Source organism: Macrotis lagotis, chromosome 1, assembly GCF_037893015.1.
Source record: "Macrotis lagotis isolate mMagLag1 chromosome 1, bilby.v1.9.chrom.fasta, whole genome shotgun sequence".
In the NCBI taxonomy this organism is placed as follows: domain Eukaryota; kingdom Metazoa; phylum Chordata; class Mammalia; order Peramelemorphia; family Peramelidae; genus Macrotis; species Macrotis lagotis.
Genome location: NC_133658.1, coordinates 817,359,657 through 817,383,088, shown reverse-complemented (window position 1 = coordinate 817,383,088; position 23,432 = coordinate 817,359,657). Strand labels below are relative to the sequence as shown.

Sequence of the window (23,432 nt, the reverse complement as noted above, 5' to 3'; positions counted from 1 at the left end):
AAAAGGTGCTGATATTATTTTACTTACCTCAGTGATTACTAGAAGGGCATTAAAGCAAGTTATTTTTGCTTTTACTATAATTGCTAGGTTTACAATCAAAGTATTAAGACATTAGGCTGCTGAAAGTCAGAAGTTACTAATTCTCTATAACTCCTAGCTTAAAAATTTCAAAATTCAAACTTTGAAATCACACCCAAATCATTCACATTATAAAAGGTCCACATGATCAAGTTTAAAACAATGAAATGTAAAAAGTATATTCTGTAAAAGTTGTACTGGAGCCCTTCCCAAAGGCCATATTCCTGCCATGGTAAAGGGAGTCAAAAAGTGACGAGAGGCACTACTGCAGTTAAGATTAAAGGCTGCAGAGCAATCGACTATGGGGAAGTTAGAGTTCAACAAGATCACTTCTTTCTGGGAGTTACTGTTCTAGTCCAACAGGTATCACAATGGACATTAAGTGTTTCTCCATTTTGAGATGTACACATTAATCAGGGCCTGGACTCTGGTTCTCAGTTCCCCCTGTTTGGCCTCTAACTTATTTATCAATCTGTTAAATATTTATTTGAAGTTGCTCTAGATCAGGGATATTCAACCTTACTTTAGAAGTTTTTATTGAAACAATAGACAATATGTTTTGATTTGCCATTTTAGTGAGAGCTCTGCAGCAGTTGGGCTTTGTTTACTAAAGCATTTAGTAGTAAATAAAATTGCCCTGCTGGGCACTAGCAGGCTGCATTTTGAACAGCCCAGTTCTAGGTAACTGCTGTTTTGAATCCTAAATCACTGTGGGGAGAAAAAATACTAGCATTTTGTCACATAACGTGTAATATTCTGTCATATTTCTAAAGGACACCAATCAAGACTTTTCTTATAATATTTCAAAATCTGTGTTAAAGATGATATATGTATATATATATATATATAGATGATATAAGTATACTATACCATATATGCATTTATGTTTATTATAACTCATTTAAGGAGAAAACATAAAAGATATATTATATATGATTTTTTATAATAATCAGTTTTCTACATTTTAAATATTTAATAAATGGTTATGACATAAGTGATGTTTTCTAACTCATTATACTTAAACTTTAATTTATTAAAAAGTACATTCATATAATTATTATGTGTTCTTCCCAACAGGTAACATATTGTTATAGTCAGAAGTTGGCTTTGGAGGTTGGAAACCCAAGTACAAGTCCTATTGGTACCATATCCTGGCTTCTCTGACCATGGGCATGTATGTCACTGAACTTCTCAGTAATCCCATACCCTGAAGTGTCAGAAAAGGTGGCAATCTGAATTCTAGAGGAAAAGTCCTCATCAAGGAGTTCCCTAAAGGGGCAGGTAGGTGGTGCAGTGGATAGAGCATTGGCCCTGGAATCAGGAGGACCTGAATTCAAATGCGTTTTCAAATACTTAAGACTTACTTAGCCTTGGGCAAATCACCCCTCAGCCTTGTGCAAAAAAAAAAATTCCCTGTATCAGTGAAATTAATGGAGAAATTTAGCTCTCTCTGAAAATGTTTTTAAACATTTTAAAATAATTCATGTATGATACCACTTTATAAGCTAAATATCACAAGACATATGACCTAAATTGCTGACCATATAATGCTGATCTGAAAATCTCAACAAGAAACAGAATAATCATTTACCTTTCGAATATCTGCTTTCTCATTTAGAAAATGGGGACAATCCTTCTTGTCACATATAGATAGATAGAGAGAGATGTAGATATGTGGTGTGTGTGTGTGTGTGTGTGTGTGTGTGTGTGTGTGTGTGTGTGTGTATTTCTAAGTTTGGATTAGTATGTACACCAAGTTTTTTATTTACAACCATATTATATGGCAGAGAGGGATTTCTAGGCAGGGAGACCCATCTTACCAAATTCAAATCTGAACTCAGACACTTCCTAGTTCTGTGATCCTGAGCAAATCACTTAACACTGTTTGCCTTAATTTCCACATCAATAAAAATGTGCTGAGAAGGAAATGGCAAATCATTAGAGTATATCTGCCAAGAAAACCTGAAATCATGATTTGGACATAACTGAAGCAACTGAAAAAAAATCTCACTAAGTAGAAGAGTTATATTCTTGAAAAGTAAATTTTAAATAACATGTTTAGAAAGCTAACATATATTCCTTTAAATGTATAAGTATTTTTCAGGGTAACTTGAAATAAATTCTCTAAATCAAAGAATTTTGCTTTTTTTTTGCTTTTCTAAGTAATCAACTTAAATCGACTTAGAAGATTTGGATTCTTGTATTTCAGATTTCTTCTTCAAAAATACACTAGAACTTGACATATTTTCATGTTGCAATCTCAACATTTTCTTTAATATGATAGTGAAAATTTGATTATAAAATAATGTTTTGAAGCAACATTTGTTAATGCCTACCATACACAATTAAGGCACTAGGGATATGAAGAAAAGAAATAATCCCCTTACAGTGTTTATATTCTAATGGGAATGTTTAAAGTAACAATAACATGGTTCTTACACTCAAACCAAAAAAGGTTAAAATAAATAAGATGGGTAGCCAAATATTATGATATGTGATCAACACTTAGAAACAGATACATCCATAGTTTCTGAAAAGCCATGAGATCAGAACTAGAAACTAAGTTACACAATCTGAAATGTTACAAACAAAATGTTACAAACAAAAAGCACTGCCCATAAATATTTTTGTACATGTGGGTTTTTCCTCCTTTCTTATGATCTTTTTGCAACATAGATAGACTTCGTAGTGATAAAGTCTTTCTATTTACCTTGTCATGTTTCAAATGTAATACATCATATGATTTATTCATTATCTTATAAAATATTTTTTGCTAAGCTCACCTCTATAAAATTCCAATCTATCTTCAATAATCTATACATTTTGACATGGCTTTATTGAAATAATAGAGGCACAGAGGATAGAGTACTGGTCAGAGAGTGAGGAGAACCTGAGTTCAAATCCAGTCTCTTAATACTTAATACTTACTTAGTTATGTGGCCTTAAGCTAGTCACTTAATCACATTGACTTGCAAAAAAACCCCAAAACAACAACAATCAAAAAACCCTTTGTTGCAACAGACATTTTAATCCTTAAACTTGTATATGTATCCCTAGACTTTAGCACAATGCTTGATACATGTTTAGTAAAGTAGTTTACAATTCTGATTCTTTGCAACTGAGTTTTTCTTCTCAAAGATACTGAGTGGTTTGCCTTTTCCTTCTCCAGTTCACTTTACAAATGAGGAAACTGAGGCAAATCAGACTGAGACTTGTCTAGGGTCACAGAGCTAATAAATGAATGAAACCAGTCATCCTCTAGTCATCCCACACTCCAGACATGGCAATTTATCTACTGCATTACCACCTACCTCACTTAAACAAAATAAGCATTTTAAAAACTTTTTTTTATCCATTCCTCCATTCATATGTAGATGAAACTACAATTAGATCATACACAGGCCTTCTCACTTTCCAAAGCTTAAACAAAAAATTATTTTTCTCAGTCAAAAATGCAAGTAACCATATCTGATCATACTCCCCCCCCATAACTATTTTTCCCCACTACACTAGAAATCTACTGGAATTCAAGAATTATAGTCTCAAGAAAGAAAATTAAAAACTTTTCAGTACAAAAGCAATAGTATAATTGCAAATTTCTGACTTCTACTGATTACATTACAGCTGCAATTATGTGGGAAAAGACTACAATACAGAAAAAATTTGTGATTTATTTTTCTCGATGTAGACTTTTGATCCAAATTATAGATAAATATTCCCCATAATACATCAAACAATTTGCCATAACTTCTTTGAAATTGAAACCTCATCCACTTACTCCACACCTGCTTTTCCAAATTCTATTAAAAATTTTATTTATTTTTGTTCACAAAATTTCCCATCATGTGGTATCCATACTTTTCTGAATTTAGCAAGACTGAAAGATACAAAACTTTCAAAACTTGAATGAAAAATTTTTTAAAAGGGTGGTCAATATAAGATAATGATCACTTAAGAGACAAATGGACAAACAAGTTTCTTGTTATTTCCATTAAGTCTCTTGCTTTTTTGCCAGGAGGAAAAAGTAACAGACAAAAAAACAAACAAAAAATACACAAAACAAACTTATCTCTGTTGGTCTCTCCATTTAGAGCAAAAAGGTATTGAACTGTATAACTTTATCAGTTCATCTTCTCTATTTATGAATTGCTAAACTCAAAGGGTATATGTTATAAAATGTTTGGAGATGTAAATCTAATAAAGTCTAAGAAAGTCCCATCAAGAATTACCCACACTGTTGCATGAATTGAGCATTAAATAGCCACAGCTAGTAAGTCATTGAAATTCAGAGTCAAATTTTACTTCAGTGAATAATTAGAGTATGATATACTCTTCCAGATATATATCATATTTATGACACTGACGCCTATATTTAATCCTTTTCCTACTTGATAAGATCTACTGAGACCATAGAGTCTGAAAAAAAAAGAGGCCTGAGGACTCAAGTGTAAAAGATTTCCCTGAAATAAATCAAAAGAAAAACCATTAGAAATAACTATAATTGAAAGATGTTTCAATAATTCTAAAGTTTTTCAAAAAGTCAATTGTGGAAATAACTCTAAATAGAAAATACTGGCAACATATATTCACAAGATATTAAAGTAGTATATGAATAATAAAATTTTCAGTGATAATAAATACCATGTTCTTAGAAGGCAACATGGCACTATATTATTAGTATATCTAACCATGTTAACCATAGTTCTGGTTCTTTCTAAATATATGAATTCCAGCAAGTCACATAACCCATGTATCTTAGTTTCCTTATTGGCAAAAATTCTAATCTAGTTCTCTTAGCATCTCTAGGATCTAAAACATAAGAGGACATTAATAAATGCTTTGTGATTGATTCAACCTTCATGGTGACTTAGCAAAACTTTTAATTTCACTTTCCTAAAAATATCATCCTCCCCTTTTATAATGTAAACTCCTTGAAGAAAGGAACTAGTTTGTTGACTTGTATATGTATCCCTAGACTTTAGCACTACGCTTGATACATGTTTAGTAGTTTTCAATTCTATCTGACTCTTTGCAACTGAGTTTTTCTTCTCAAAGATACTGAGTGGTTTGCCTTTTCCTTCTCCAATTCACTTTACAAATGAGGAAATTGAGGCAAATCAGATCGAGACTTGTCTAGGGTCACAGAGCTAATAAATGAATGAGACCAGTCATCCTCTAGTCATCCTACACTCCAGACATGGCAATTTATCTACTGCACTACCACCTACCTCACTTAAATATAATAAGCATTTAAAAATTTTTTTTCATCCATTCACCTATTCATATGTAGATGAAACTACAATTAGGTCATACTATAGAGGCAACTAGTTGGCACAATGAATAGAGTGCTGATAAATTAAGATCAAATCCTGGCTTGGCTACTAATGTAACTATATAACTCTGTGCAAGGCATTTAATCTCTCTCATTTTAAGATTCTTCACCAGGAGGCAGCTAGGTGGTGCAGTGGATAAAGCACTGGCCCTGGACTCAGGAGTACCTGGGTTCAAATCCGGTCTCAGACACTTAATAATTACCAAGCTGTGTGGCCATGGGCAAGCCACTTAACCCCATTTGCCTTGAAAAAAAAAAAGATTCTTCACCTGGCAAATGAGAATCATAATAGCACCTACTTCACAGGGTTGGAAAGATCAATGAAACACCATTCACAAAGATCTTTGCAAATCTTAAACATAAAAGAAATGTTAGCTTTCCTCCTCATCCTTCTGCTCCTCCTCCTCCTCTTCCTACTCATCATCATCACACTAGAGATCAATGATATCAGAATGGGAGAATGAGCACAAACAGATCAATATATAAAGGACAACTATATTAAGAATGATTTGTAGGGAAAAGATAATTTAATTAGGAAAATCTGGTAGGATCCCAATGTATTACCCTTAACATTGTCTATTCAATAGATGAAAAGTCTATTTTTAAAAAGTAGAAGCACAACTTTGTTCTTTTAGGGTGAGAATTAAGTGAATCTTCCCTCAAGATGACAAAGGTTATATTATTTCGAGATAGCATTTGGAGCTATTTGTAGGTCTGAGCTAAGTGATATAGATTAGGTTACTTTAGGTAAGAACTACTGTCTTCCAGTAAAATCTGAAAATAAAAAAATAACTTAAATTTCAAAATAACTATTCTCACTAAAAACTATTTTACTGACTTAGATAAAAATATTAACAAAATTTATTTGGAAGAATTAAAGGTCAAGAATATCAAAGGAACTGATGGAAAAATATAAAAGAAAGAGCTTGAAGCAGATTTTAAGCTGTATTATAAGGCAATAATTATCAAAGCCATCTGATTTGGCTAAGAAACAGAAAGACAGTTAAGTGGAACAGAGTAGATATACAATTTACAGCAGCAATGAATATAATAACCAAGTATTTGAAAAGACTTAAGTTTTGGGGACTAGAATTCATTATCTGATAAAAATTGTTGGAAAAGCTAGAAAGCAATCTAGTAGTAACTAGCATAGATCATTATCTTATACCATTTACCAAGATAAAATCAAAATGGCTATGAAACCTAGATATAAAGTGAGATATATTACAAGAAAATTTGAAAAATGAAAAAAATATGGTATTTGATTGATGGATATAGAGCATTTTGAGAGCATTGTGAGATGTAAAATGGATAATTTTGATTCTATTAATGAGTTTTGGGGAAATAGCTGTGCAAATTGTGGCATATGTTCATGATGGACTATTACTCAGCTATAAGAAATGATGAGCTTGATGATTTTAGAAAACACATGGAGGGGTGGCTAGGTGGCGCAGTGGATAAAGCACCGGCCCTGGAGTCAGGAGTACCTGGGTTCAAATGTGACCTCAGACACTTAATAATTACCTAGCTGTGTGGCCCTGGGTAAGCCACTTAACCCCATTTGCCTTGAAAAAAACTTAAAAAAAAAGAAGAAAAAAAAAAAGAAAACACATGGAGAGGCTGCAGGAAATAATGATGAGTGAAATCAATAGAACCAAGATAAATTATATATAGTAATAACAGTATTAAGAACAATTTTGAGTAACCAAATCACTGTTATAAACATCCAAATTAACTGCAAAGATACTATGAACGAAGATGCCATTTGCATCCAGAAAAAGAACTGATATATATACATATAGATATAGAGATAGATATATGTCTAATGATTTTACACACACAACACACAATACATATTGGTCTAATGGTAGCCAGCTTGGGGAAGGGAAAAAAAATAGAATGTTATATGAAAACTTTGTATCTGAAAAGCAAGTTGTGCATAATGGATATACAGTTTCAGGCAATCCTCTTTATTCTATTTCATTTTGTTATGGAAATACTTTTTATTTCTTAAGCTCAGAATAGAATCAGATAAAATAAGCTAGACAGCAGATAGACAGACTTTTCTTCCAGCTATAGTCCAGTTTAGTAATGAAATTTTTCAAAAAAGATATAAAATAGAATAGAGTAGTAAAAGATTATAATCATTCCTCAATTTATTGCACTTTGCTTTATTGCACTTTTCTTTATTGCACTTCATGGATATTATGAAATTTAAAATTTAAATTTTAAATTTTAAAAAATAAAAACAGGTTTGTATTGAGTGAGTCTACAGGACACCATTTTTCCAATAGCCTATACTTACATAGTGTCTTAGTGTCACATTTCAGCAATTCTCACATTTCAGACATTTTCATTATCATTTTATATGCCATGGTGATCTGTGATGCTACAATATAATTGTTCTAGAGCACCATGAACTGCACCCATACAAAATGACAAACTTAATAAATGTTCTATGTTCTGACTGCTATACCTACCAAGTGCTCTCTCTTGTCTCTTTCCCCTTCCTTGGGCCTTATTCCCTGAGACACAACAATATTGAAGAATATTACATATACTTAATGAATTGAGCAGTGGCAGGATTTGAGAGGATTAACTTCACTAAAATAAGTTCTACTTATTTAGGTAAAATGCTATCAAATAGCATTCCACACACTACTACAAGAAAATTTTCATGATAGGAAAACTATAGCTGTACTTTCATTTTATGAAAACTGGCCACAGTCACTCCAAACTTAAGCAACCACTTATGATCAGTCACTATCCATCAATATCGAGGCAAGACCTTCCAAAAGCAAAAAGATTATGACTCATTTAGATGATGAGAAGAATTTTTTAGCAACAAAATATTTTTAATTAAGGTATGCACATGGCTTTTTTTAGACATAATATTATTGCACACTTAATAGACTACAGTACAGAGCAAGACAAATTTTATATGCACTGGGAAACCAATAAATTCATGCAACTTGCTTTATTGCAGTGGTCTGGAACGGAACCCATAATATCTCCGAGATATTCTTGTACAGTTCCTTACTTGCAGTTCTAGCAGAGAATGCATATGTATCTGAAAAGAATATATTAGACATATATCTGTATTCAGAAACTCTCATAGACTTTTAATGTAACTTGGAGGCTGATATTGACAATATACTATGTGGCAGATTCAGGAACGACCTCCTAACTTTCCTAGTTCAGTTTTCCTCTTTGTTCATGATAAACCATGAGATAATTTGCTGTACAATGCCAATAAGAAACAGGTAACAAGCAAATAAGGGGCTTTTTTATATTTAATTTCCTTTTTTTTTATTACCAATACCTGGGGTAGCTGATACCAATGATCAGATTAATAGTAGAAACAGAAACACAGTTGTGACTCTATAATAAAATGAACAAATGTAGGAGGAAAACGAAAGCCTAGAAATCTAACCTGCATCCTCCTTCCATGAAAAGATCATATTACCCTTTAGATACAAATGCAAGCAGTAATTTTTAAAAGCCCTACCAGTTTTAACTACAAAATTCACTTTGAAAAAACCCATACAAAACAAAGCTAAAAACATGTCTTCACAGAATAGAAGTAAATCCTCTCCTCACATACACATAAGCATACATGTTTATGTATACAGACATACACACACACACACAACACAAATCATGCAATCTGGAAAAGTGTGGATTATTTCCTATAACACTATGACATGCCACACATGTTTTAGAAGCTTCTGGAGTCTTCAAGGAATCTGAAAATGGGGAGGAAAAAACTAAGGGAAGATGGCCTCAGAGAATATATGAACATGAAACAATAACAATCTAAATTCCCCAGAAAAATTCCTGAAAAGACTAGGATCCAGAAGAGTCAGACTCCAGTGAGTCCTTTTGAACAATCTGGGTTTTATTGATTCTTCTTTTGTGAACTGTGACCTACTTTCAAAAGAATATGATTCTGGCTCAAAGATGAATTTTGGCAAACTTCAAGTAAACCAAAAGTTTTAATTTGAAAGATATTGCCTATCTTGATTCTTCTTCACTCTGACTTGTAGGAATGTTTATATTTTTATCTTGGTGCTACTTTCCTAACTTAAAACCTAGACCTCTTTCCCCTTTACTAAGTGGGAAATGTTCTTAGTATTTTTAAAAATGGCCTAATAAATTCTAGCTTTCTATTTTTTTTTAAAAAAATCATACATACCAAAATGGGGCTTTTTGTTTTTTACTGGTGATAAGCTCTAGGATGAGGAAGAAAAGAAGGTTAGTCACTTAGTATGAGATTCATTTAGATATGTATTCCTCTGGCTAAATCTACCTTGTTTTCAATTTCAACAGAGACACACCCCTAATGTGCAAAAGCAGTGAATAATAAACCCTAATTTTTTATGATAGAGTGCTTTTATTTATTTTCCTCTTAATTTGAATGAACTAGGAAATAACTGAAATTGCCTGAAGGCTAAACAATGTCCTTAGTATACACCCTCTCTTCACAGAAAATAAAGCACAGATATATACATTTCATTTTGGCAGATAAACTTATAAAACCGGTTTATATGCAAAAACATAGGCAAATACTTCCTTTTAGTACTACCAAAAGCCATTACATATTTAAAATTATATAGATTAATAAAATAAAATGTTTTATAAAATGATGACAATAGCTAACATTTATATAGTGCCTACTGTGTTCCAAGTACCATGCTACTATCTCATTTAATCTTCACAAGAACCTTGGGAGTTAGATGCAATTATCTCCACTTTACAAAAAAAAAAAAAAGGCAAAGTAGACTTGCCAAAGATCATCCAGCTACTATGGTCTAAAGCCAGTTTTGAACTCAAAATACTTTACATTTCCAGGACTAATTGCATAAGCAATCTAGCTACTTCTTCTTCCTCCCTTAAAACATAAACTTACTGGGTGGCTTAGGTGGTGTAGGGGCAACTAGGTGACTAGGTGGTGCAGTGGATAAAGTAATGGCCCTGGAGTCAGGAGTACCTGGGTTCAAATCTGGTGCCAGACACTTAATAATTACCTAGCTGTGTGGCTTCAGGCAAGCCACTTAACCCCATTTGCCTTGAAAAAAAACAAAAAAAAACCAAAAAAACCCTAAAAAACAAAAAAAAACCCCACAAACTTACTCAAGGAGGAAACCAAAATTCCTCTTATCACAACAATAGGAAAATAAGATCTCTATTTTTCCAAAGGAATTTATGAAATTCATTTTAGTAAAAGTTAGGCAAGTGCCCATAACCTGAAAGACACAATAGTAAGCTGAAACAAAGATTAAAAACAAACAATTCCCCACACACACTTCAAGGAGCTTAAATTTTGCTGAAAAGTTAGAATATATTCATAGATAAGAAAATGAACATAATTTGAAAAAGCACTAAAGACTTAAGAAGAGGAAGATCAGAAAAATCTTCATGAGCAACCTATGGAATTTCTGGAAAAAGAAGCAGAAATCACCATGAACTAGGATGACTTTATGAAGAATAGTTCATGCCAGACTGACCTTATTTCCTTTTGGGAAAAAGTTACTAAATTCAGAAAATAGCAGAATGCAGAAATCATTTTATCAAAATCTAGATGGCAAAGTCTCAGACTCCTGGAATGCTAAACAGTAAAAAAAATGGGGGAGGGTGGCTGAGAAATAGTTAACAACAGTCTCAACATGTAGTTAGCTAATGGTTCCATGTCAACAAGAAGTGAGGCCTCCAAGACAAAGTCCACTTCTCTTTAACATATTTTTCAATGGTTGAATAAAAGTAAAGAGAAAAGTCAGCTTTTATTATATATTTACTGAGCACCTCTCAGGAGCCAGATTCTGTGCCAAAGGTGAGGATAAAAAAGACACTCATTGAATTACAAAGATGAGATTCAAAAATATAACATAAAATGTTGGTCCAAATGCAAAAAGAAGACATATAATAAAGATAAAGTTTTATACTTGGACTACAAAAATCAAAATTTCAAAGCAGTGAAGGTACATAGCAGATAACAAATATTGAATGAATGGGTGATAGGGGTGACATGGGCATGTTTTTAAGAAGTAGAAAATGGATCAGTAAAGAGTAGATTGTCATGTTGACAGAGGGGGCATTCTTTTGGTGTTGGGATGGAAAGGAATCACATGAATAAGTGGAGAGTAAGCTAGTCTTGGCAAGGACTAAGGCCTCTTCCTCATGTGAGACAGGGGAGTAGAAAGAAAAGTGAATGAAGGCATCTGAGTGATAGGAGATGAGGAAGAGGAAGAAGAGGGAATTCCCAATAAATTTAACTTAATTTTTTCTGTGAAAAATAAGACAAAGATTTCAGTTGCCAATGGAAGGAGGGAAAGTCAAAGTAGGTGTGAGGAGGGTTGAGAAGCTGGAGACTGGGCTAGTGAGTTGATAAAGGAAGTATAGTGGCATTACTCAGAAGCAGAGAGGGCCTAGGGAAGCTTAGCAATCCACTTAAAACAGTTGTGATATTCTTAAATTTCATTAAGTAACATATCTTTAGCAGCAGTGATGAAGAATGAGATTAATCTAAAGCTGAAGGAGGCTTAACTATAGGTGAACTCAACAATATGATAAGGGGGAAAGAGATTCAAGAAAACAGGATAAGAGAAATCTGATCCACTAAGAAGACAGGATGGGGAGAAAAAGCTAAAGTAGAAGAGAATTGAAAGATAAAGGAATTAGAGATCATGTTGCAAAAGAGTAGAGTTTTATAAGTGAAGGCAGAGGAAAAGGTTAAAAGTCAATGGATTCTGATCAGATAAGAGGATTTCAGAATTTTTTTAATATTTATTGGTAATGACAAGATAAAGGATATGAACATGTTCATATGTGACTGAGTTGGACAGAAAATTAGTTCATAGGAGGTGATAAGGTTGAAGAACTGAATGATTAGTGTGTTGAAGTACCCTAAGATGAGAGTAGGAGTTGAGAAGAAGAGGAAAATTGCAAGTCTTGAATTCACTGAGAAAGGAAAAGAAGTAACATGGGAATCTTGAGACAACAGCCACCAGGAATTTGATTGGTTGGCAGATAAGAATAGCATGAAACTCAGAGAAGAGAAGTTGATGAATGATGAAGGAGGAAAAACCTACAAATGGCATTGGTGACCAAGGAGTATTCCAATTTTTCTGCCTGACCAGTAAGCCAAGGAGAATAAGTTAAGGTGCAATACTGGAAAGGGTGATCAGAGAAGCTAGAACATCGAGGGTCAAGTTTCAGTAAGAGTTAGTATAAGAAAGGAGTGAAGAAGAAAAATTTAAAATGAAGGGAAGTTTGCTATCTTTGGAAAAAGGAAATATAGAGAGCATAGTGGAAAGGCTATATGGAATAAAGTTGAGACTTTAAGGTAGGAGATTTGAGGGGAATAGGAAGTAGGAAGTAGGTAATAAGAAATGTAGATTGGGGTTTGTTCTAGATGATAATCTAGAAGAGTTTGGAGCCTCTAGGTTATGACTAGAAATGAAACTGGTGGGAAGCTTTTGCACAAAGGGATTACATACATTTTTGAACTAGAGACGCCATGTCTTGGTTTATACACCAAGGAAGTCATTAATAAGAAGAAAAATGGCAATATTTATATCAGCATTTTCTATGGCAAGAAACAAAGTAGCTACCCATCAACTCAGGAATGACTAAATAAATTGCAATATATGAATATAAGAGAATATTACTGTGCTATAAGAAATAATGTATGGCCTATTAGATTGATCAATATGACTAAAAATAAAAATGATTACTATTTAATATTGGAGGGAATGTGGAAAACTAGGACACTATCATTGTTGGTGGAGTTCTGAACTAACCCAACCTTTCTGGAGAACAATTAGAAATTATACTCAAAGTACAATTAAATTATGCATCTCCTTTGATCCAGTAATACCACTACTAGGTCTATATCCCAAAGAGATCATGAAAAAGGGTAAAAAATACAAAAATACAAAAATATTTATAGCAGCTCTTTTTGTAGTGGCAAAGAACTGGAAATTGAAGGGATACCCATCAATTGGGGAATAGTTGAATAAATTGTGGTTTATGAAGATAATGGAATACTACTGTTCTATAAGAAATAATGAGGGAAAGAACTTCAGAAGGAAAAGACTGGAAAGATTTGCATGAACTGATGCTGAATGAAGTGAGAAGAACTAGGAGAACACTGTACACACTAACAGCAACATCAGGAGATCAACTCAGATGGACTTGATCATTTCTGTAGTATAATAATAAAAGACAATTCTAAAAGACTTGTAATGGAGAATACTATCCATATCCAGAGAAAGAACTGTGGACTTTAAATGCAGAACAAAGTGTACTATTTTCAATTTTTAAAAAAACTGTCTTATGAATCAATGCTTTTTCTTTCTATTTTTTCCTTCTTCCATTTGGATGTGATTCTTCTTTTACCGCATGAATGACAGGGATCTATGTTTAGCATGTTTATAAATACAAATACAGAGTCTATATTACATTGGTTTTTGTCAGGGGAAGGGTGGGAAGGAAGGGAGAAAAATGTAAAAAAAAAAGTGACTGATGAAAACTGCCATTACATGTAACTGGAAAAATAAATGAATGAATGAATGAATGAACAGATAAATAAAAAAATAAATAAAAGAAAGTTTAAGAAAATGTGCCAGGGATCACCTAGGTGGCAATGACAGAACACCAACCATGGTGTCCAAAGAACCTGAGTTCAAATTCATCCTCAGATTCTTGATTCTTACTAGCTGTGCGACCTTGGTCAAGTAATTTACTCCCACTGGCTTAACAAAAAAGAAAAGGGGAGGGGGAGGGGGAGGGCAGGGGAAGGGAGGGGAAGGAATGTGCAATGGCTACAAAGAAGTAAGGAAAAAAACTAATTGAAATAAAATGGAATAAAAAAAGCAGAGCATAACTACAACAATGTCAATGGAAAAAAACAGGTAACTACAACCAAAAAATCAAAAATAAATATAACACAATGACAAAGATCCAGCAGGACTCTTTGTGGAGATGGGCAATTTAAGGGTTGCACATTTGACATGTATTTGGATTTTTTAATATATTGATCAGTTGTCCTGAAATTTGTTCCCTGGTTAAAAAGTACTATTTATTATAAAGGAAAGATCTCAGGGAGGGGGATAGGAAGAGTTACTTGGGATAACTATAATGATATAAGAAACAAAAAATATTATGTCAGTAATCCCTGATATTATGTTGAAAGGAAAAAGAAAGTGAAAAAAGGGGCAGCTAGGTGGCGTAGTGGATAAAGCACTGGCCCTGGAGTCAGGAGTATCTGGGTTCAAATGCGGTCTCAGACACTTAATAATTACCTAGCTGTGTGGCCTTGGTCAAGCCACTTAACCCCATTTGCCTTGCAAAGAAAAACCTTTAAAAAAAGGAGAGAGAGAGAAAAAGACTGTCATTAAAATATAGCTTTAAAAAAAGTTAGAACTTCAAGTCAATATTTTTTTAAAAAAATTCTTCAGCATAACAGTATTATCATAGCCATTATGTTCTCATTATGAATAAAATTCAGGGGTGAAATATGAGGAATGGAAAATATCGTCTTCAATTCCCAAAAGAATTAACACAGCAACAGAAACAAGAGAAAAGAAATCAGAAATATCAGTGCAACTGGAGGAAGTAGTTATAATACCTATAAATGATAATGGCATCTTTGTCACATGAATGTTAAAGAACTGGGTAGGAAATGGGTGATAAGTAATGGTATCAAATGTCTGGCATCACATATTTGTCCTATGATGGGAATGAATAGAGCTGGCAAAGCCCCTCAGCTTCAAATCATGGAAACTAAAATGTTCCTAAAATGAAATTGACTTTTGAGACTTTTATTGTTTTTTCACAAAAAGGCACAGCAACTGATAAAACCTGTTGGCACTTTCTCATACGATATGGATGTCATATATTTTACATCTAATTAAAAATAAAGAATAGATCTTAGTGTTATTATGACAAAGACCAACTTTAAAAAAAAAGAAAATAAAAAGATCCTCACTAAAGTTGAAATGAATGTAAAATTATGGGGTGAGAGTTTCCTCTAATGAAAAGCAAAAGGGAACAAAAGATCAAGTGTCCAAGTGAACAAAGACAGACATCCTGCTTGGTCTTCATGTACAGAAAGAGTGGTGTACTTGAATTTTTTCCAGTTTTAATTAATCCAAGTGGTAAATGCTGAGAACTTTGCCTCATACTTTTCAGAATAGACTTTCATTAAATTAGAGAAAGAAGGAACAAAATGACAGATCACCTGGGTGGTAGTATGCTTCTTAAGCAGATGCCAAGGCATGTTGAAAAGCCTAGCTTCTCTTCTGCTCCCAGGTTTCACATTGATCTCTTTCATTGTCCACTTTACTCTTCCCCACTTCTGGGGTTCCCAAAATTTGATGGCTCTTCTTAGACCCTTTTTAGTTTCTCTTCATCTTCCTCAAAACAATAATTACTTTCTCTACATTATATACTTCAACTTTATTCCTTCAAACACAACTCCTCCTCCTTCTTATCCTCATCTCTCTAGAGCTAACATGCCATCATTATCACAAAATTTCCTCAATTTCCTTTTACTTCACTGAATGAGGTATATGATACAAATACTACCAAATATTATCTTTTGAGACTGTTCTTTGCCTCATTTCTTATCTAGTTTGAATCACTGAATGGGCGTTGTCTCAGTCAAACTGAGGCCTAAGACAGACCTTAGCTAAAAAGGCCAAAATCTCTGACTGCATCCAAGTCCATCTCCAGTACTCCTGAACTGTATCATGTCACTGAACACTGATGACTGGAAAGAGGCTGATAACTTTTCACAGCATTCCCTCATTTTAAATCCAATCCACTTACAAGTCATGGTATCACCTCCCTGATATCATGGTGCTCTTTAAGAAAAATGTCAAACAACAACAAATTAAATATTTCATTGCTGTCCTAGTATTCCAAATGAACAATATGCAAAAAATGACAAATTAATAGCTGAGCTTTTAGTATGTCTATGGATATTACTTTAGTACTCTTAAATATTAAACTACTCACTGCTATATTCTCCAGGGGTTTAGAAATAAATATCACTTCTGGGAAGTCTAAAACACAAATGCCCCAATGACTGACCAGGTCCACAAAAAAATCTAATCAGTAATGCCAAGTACATTTGAAACAACCATAGATGTTATTGATTTCTCTAAAGTATACAGATATTGTTGCACAACTAAAATCGACAATGTATAGATGAAGAACAGTTATGAATGACATAGCCACATGGAAATACTTGCTTTCCTGGTCCTAAAGCTCCTTTTATTAGGATCAAAACAAACTGATGTTATCTTAAGAAACCTTCCAAATTTTGAAAAATAAAACCTAAGTGTTCTGTGGTAACGTCAGCTATTGACCAGATATTGCTTGTTTTCTTTTAGGGACAAAAATCACAATAAATTTATTTTTTGAACTCAAATTAAAAGCAGATTTGGATTAAAAAAGAAATAAAAGTTGTTCAGTAGTCATTTCTAGAAAGAAGGACATATAGTATGATCACTAAACAATTCTCTGAATAAAACAAGCCAGGCCATTCTAAAGCCGTTTTTTTTATCCTATTTAAACCACTCATGTGCTTTGTCCATATTATCTATAAAAAACACTACTTGCCTACAAGTTTGCTGATGCAGAAAATTATGTTACCTATTAATGGAGTATCAGCAAGACAATGAACTAGAGGTACTAAAGCATGTTGACTCTGCATGAAAAATAGCCTGGATGCTCGACTTTGAAAATAACTATCAGAACCTAAAGCATTTCTTAAATGCTCTAAAAGCCATTTAATAGAATTTTCCATTTTCTAAGAAATTAAATCTAAGCCACCCTATTATCAACTGTTCTATTTTTAGAATTCTCCGAGAAGGGTAATTCTGCAATTCTGTTGTAATTTATTTCAACACAATAAATGCTTATCTATGTCCATAATATTTAGCAAGTACTGTGTTAGAAAGAGTTAATATAATGTTTAATATTAGTTTAATTAATATTTAATATAATGTTTTAAAAAAAGCAGTGAAAAATCAACAGACCATAAAGAAGCTGATGTGTTATGGGGGAGAAAAGTAATATTAGACTATATACATATATATATATATATATATATATGTATATATATATATATCGAGTAACATGTACTACAGCAAAATATGATCCAGAAAAAGATTCTAGGAAAATATGTGGGTAAAGAGTACAATTAACACTTGGGAAACTATAAAGACAAGGAGTATGAAAAACATAAGCAGATACAGAAGAGAAGACTCAGGCATGGGAAAAAGAATAATGCAAATTCAGAGTTATGTAAAGGCAAGCACATACAAAAGAGAAAACCAACCAAAAGAACTATTTGGTGATAAATGGAATATATGAGGGGAAAATGCTAATTAATATTAGAAAGTAAATCAGAGCATGATGGTAGATGCCAAAAATTTTCATTTTATTCTAAAGAGAATGCAGGAAAACTGAGGATTTTATTAAACAGTAAAATTATATGGTCAGATCTGTATAATTGGGAAGATTATTTTGAGAGCTAAGTAAAGGTTGGATGGGAGAGGGAAAAGTCTATAGGAAGGTGGTTAACTCAGGTTAATATGCTAAGTCCAAGGATTGTCAGCTACTTCATGATACCTTGCCTTTAATACTTTTGTTGAGAGTGATCCTGTCTTCCTTTGTACTCCAATATAACTTAGTCTGTATAACTCAAATGTAATTTATCACTTACTGCTTTGAGTTAACTAATCTTTGTGAAGGCAGTATGGTACAGTAGAGCAGGAATTAAAAACCGAGTCCTCTTGACTGTGTGAAAAGGAAGACTAGAATGACAGATTTCTGGCAGTGAGAAAGACAACATTAAGTTTGCTGTACATAAACAACAAAAAAACAACAAAAAGAAACAAGAAGACAAGGAATTTTAAAAGCTAGGACAAACTAAAGACCCAAGTTCTCTATAAGTATGAAAATATATCCCATCACTGATATTCCAATCATGAATTACTTTGTAGAAAGATTTAACTTGATTCAACCATTATGAATATACCATAAGATGATTTGTAGAGACAGATGGTTAAGCATTTATTGCTACTTAATAGAAAAAGAAAAAACTGAAGGATAAATTATCACAATAGAAAATTTATTTAATGAAACCTAGCATCTATAATTGTTTTCTATTTGTTTCATTCATGTTAACGAATCAATAATAATCTATTCAGCAATTACAATCTGAAAAAATAGGAACATCTAAAATTATTCAGCATCTTAAAATTTGCAAATAGCTCATTTGAATATCACAAGAATCTGTAAAATAGATTTTTTTATATAGAGAGGAAGAAATTGAGGCTGAGAGTTATCAAGTGACTTGCACAAGATCATACAATTAATAAATACCTTAGGTATTTATAACTCTAAGTCAAATGTTCTATCTCCTCTATATAACCAAGCTGTTGGAAAGGGTAAAAAAATGAATAAAATAATAGTTCTAGTTCTCAGAGAGCTTAAAATGGATTAAAACAAAATGAACACAAATACTAATTAAAAGATCAACTGAAACTGTACAAAAGTTATACATAAAAGCTTAGTTCTTCTTTGTCTCTTCTAAGGATAAAACAATGGTACAGATACATAAAAATGGGCAACTTGAATTTTTATTCTTTTCAAATGTATAACTGTTAAATCAGTTTCTTTAGTAATTAAGCTAAATGAGGAAACAAGCTAAATTTAAATTAAATATTAATTAGTAAATTAGAAAACTGACAACTTGGAAATAATACGACTTTACTCAACCATGAAGGGCTTTTCATCTGTCGACTGCTTCATGATACCTTGCCTTTAACACTTTTGTTGAAAGTGATCCTGTCTTCCTTTGTACTTCAATATAACTCAGTTCATATAACTCAAATGGAATTTATCACTTACTGCCTTGAGTTACTAATCTTTGTGAAGGTAGTATGGCATAGCAGAAAAAAACAGTGAACTTAACGCTAAGAGGCAAGTGAGTGGGGAATGCTGCCTCTGATACTTAGTAATTCTATGACCATTAGCAAATCACTTAATTCCTCTGCCCCCTCACTTTATTCACTTGTAAAATATGGACAGCAATCTTAGCTAATACATACATATATATATATATATATATATATATTATATGAAATGATTTAGAATTCTAAAAGTAAAAAAGTTGCTATTATTTCATTTAGTCCAGAATTATGCTGTGCACCTTGGATAGTTACTCTATTATAGCATTAAACCCAAGAGTTAATTCTTAATTCACAATTCATAGTGATTTTTTTTAAAATCTAATGGTTAATAATCATGATTTTAATTTTAAACCATATAAAGCAGTATTCCTTCTATAAAAACATGAACTCCAAGCAATCAGTTTTTTTAACTCTATTTAAAGTCCTCTAAATCCAGATTCTAAATGATTTAAAAGTTAAGTCATTTCAGATGGTAAATGAGCTAGATTCAAAGATATGAGTGGAAATTCTGGCTGCTATCTGAGGTAGCTTTGTGAACTGAGAAGTAACAATCTTTCTCTAAGCCTCAATTTTCTTATTTTTAAAATATCTGATAAAGGACCCTTTCAACTCCAATGTACTCTGAGTTCTATCATTTTAAAAAATGAATCTGAAAAAAAAGTATACAAATCTGAACAATGAGAAATCACCAGTTACTAATATTTAGAAAGATTTCTTACTAATAAAAGTTTTTAATTATCAGGGTAGTGATATCAATAAAAATATTTAGTGTAAACTAAAGTTTTCTATGGTAGGTATGTTTTTGTTCTCACTATGATGGTATATTCCTTTTATACAAAAAGGGATATTATTGATTAAATGATCTATTTGCATTGTATGATGTCATACAGGGACTAGACTGGAGAGGGCACTATTAGTTTGCATTTACCAGAATAGAATTAAGATAACTATTACTATTCATGTATCCTAATCAAAATTATTTTATAAATCTTGTCTATTTTTATTTTTAGTAGTTCATAAGATTATGTCTACTTGGATTATATATGAACATCTTCAATGACATCCAATATATATTTGTTCATTTTATCTAATATGACAAGGTAGTGATTATTATTTATGCTAAACAGTAATCCTGGCTTTTCCATTATTATAACAACATTACTGTTTTACTTTTTGAAAACTTTAGTGCTGCCAATGACTATGTAGATTAAAGAAGAGTAAGAATGTAAAATATGTATTATTTTTTAAAATATTTTAACATTTATTTGAGCAAACATTTATTAAATGCCTCAAGATATCAGGCACTGTAGTAGAAGCCAGGGAGAACGAAAGGAAGGAACAAATGAAGAATGAAAGAACAAAGGAAGGATTGTAAACATGATAGATAAAAAATCTCTAAGTAGTTATGTACAAATTAAATATTCTTTGGTGGAAGGAGTGAAAGAGGTTGCAAAATCAAAAACAACTATAATGAAAAGAGAAGCTGTCAAGTGGAGGTGAAGTAATTATATGAAATATTTCTGATAAAAAATAAGGATATAAAGGAATATGGTATATTATAAAACTCAGAATATGAAGAATTTTCAAAAGAAATGTACTAGTGAACACTATACCTCAACAGCCACGTAAAAATTATCTAAATCACAAAAAATAAACAATGTAAATTAAAATAACTAGGGAATCACTTCAATTAACAAACTTGCAAAGAATAGTAAAAAAAAAAATTTCTATGCTAGCAATATCTAAAATGAGAGGCTTTTTTACATACTGTTGGTAGAACTATAAATGGCCCAAACTATCTGGAAAATGGTGTGAATTAACAAAAATGAAATTAAGTACTTTGCTCCTTTTTCTCTAATTCAAAAATTCCACTGTTGGGTGTATATACTTTAAGGTCATCAAGAGAAAAAACATATATTGCAAAATATTTATCAGCACTTTTAGTAAAAGGAAGAAACTAGGGGGGAAAGTAGGTTAAAAGGTTCAATAAATTTTATTATATTAATGTAATAGAATGTTACCATATATAACAAGAATTATCAAACATAAACAAATTCAGAAGAATAAGGATACTGAAGCAGTTTTTTAAATGAAGAGAAAAAATATAAATGATTCTAATAACATAAATGCATAAATACAAACTGTTATAAAGGACATCAGAATTCAGATTAAATGCAACCAAACTCAAATCCAAAGGAACAAAGATGTTGTCTACTTCCCTGCTCTCTATAGACAGATTCTTTACTCACAGAAAGACTCAGATAAGCAAAACCAAAAGAGAAGCACAATCAGGTATTCTGTTAGAAAGCATAGTTATATGACTGTTGTAGAGAAAAATAGAAGGCATCAATAAAACATTAACAAGGAAAATTATGAAAAGTAATCTATCCTGCTTTCTATCAATGCCACTACAAGACATATGCTAAGGAAATCAAAGAAATCAAGAAAGAAAAATGCAACATACGTGTATGTGTATAAATATATACATATATCAAAATACTCATGGCAAACAGTCTTTGCAAATGATGAAAAACTATGGTATAAGAACATAATCAAATGTATTGTTTTTATTATTATTTTGTCTTAAGAAATGGCCAAAGAAGAATGTTTTAGAGAAATATGAAATTTATAAGAACTGATATAAAAAAATTAGAACTAAGGAAATAATCTATATGCAGACAAAAATATAAATGAAATTTTATTAAAAGAGGGTCAGACTGAGTAACTGAAAAATCAATGAATATCTGAAAGGAAAGATATGAAATATATACCTTCTCTCTTCCTCCCTACTCAGCAGAAAGGGAGGTGAAAGGAAATTACCAGGCTAGAATAATGCATACACCATCAAATATAAAGCACTATGTTTAACTTTTTTATTTATGACCAAGGAATATTTAATCTGGGTTGAAACTAAGCTGATGAAAAGAGAAAAGGTATCAATAAAACTAATTTTAAAGTATACAGGTAAAAATCAGGTACATTTACAAATTTTTTTACAAAGTATATTGGTTTCTGTTCTATGTCAAAGAGGAATTATGATGCAATAGGCTACTGATCAAAGAAAGAAAATACTATCCAACAAACCGGGAATTTCAAAGTAAATCAATATTTTGAACTCACTTCTCCATTTCTTAAAGTTGCAATGGTTCCTCTTGCTACTCCCATTCTAAACAATGTTTCTGTGGCCTGTAATAAGAAATGAAAAGTAATACTTAAAAATATAATATTAAAATAATACATTTTATGTCAACATAAAATAAACAGAAACAAAAACCATTTAGCTAAGAACCAGAAAACATTGATGTTTAGTCCATAATTGAAGAATAGTTAAACAAATTGTGACACATGAAATTAATGAGTTTTTATTGCACAGTAAGAAAAGTAAGAATATAAAAAATTCAAAAAATACAGAAAAAATTTATAGGAAATGATGTAGAATGAAATAAACTAATCCAGGGAAACAATTTACACGAGGACTACAACAGATATGGAAAGAAAAAATGGAAATGGAAAGAAATGGAAAGAAATGGAAAGAAAAAAATCAAAGAATGCTGTGTAATTATATTGACAAAGAAGTTTTGCCCTGGAGAAGAGATGAGAAAATGAACCTTCTCCCTTCTTTGCAGAGTTAAGGATTATGCAAGTGGAAAATTGCAAATATGGTCAGATACACGTGTGGTATTGTTTGGTTTTGCTGAATCGTTTTCCTTTTTTTTTTATAAAAAAGATCTGTTTATCTTTAACAAGATTTGTTTATCTCTGAGGATGGGATATAAATTCAGAAATGAAGATGATGTTAAAAGATATCAATATATTTCAAAAAAGCAATAAACATTAACCACCTCATCATCAACAACTTATTCAGAAAAATCATTATACATATGCAATCACATCCTTAATGTAACATAAAAATCAGAAACTCTGTAATAGAATACTATCCCTAGTTATAATCTCATCAGTTGATTAAAAGATAAAATTTTGATTGGTCAACATACATCTTTTATTCTACTCTTGTGGAGAAAATGAAAATATATTGG

General features: G+C 32.0%; 1 protein-coding gene across 5 annotated transcripts in view; it reads right to left on the bottom strand.

Annotated features, from left to right (window-relative positions):
- Positions 1-23,432, bottom strand: part of TMEM135 (transmembrane protein 135) — a 336,711-nt gene that overhangs the window by 173,828 nt on the left and 139,451 nt on the right. For all 5 annotated transcript variants that reach the window (XM_074217071.1, XM_074217067.1, XM_074217068.1 and 2 more), the window contains one exon: positions 22,516-22,581. In XM_074217071.1, the coding sequence (XP_074073172.1) occupies positions 22,516-22,581 (66 nt within the window). The remainder of the gene's footprint in view (positions 1-22,515; positions 22,582-23,432) is intronic.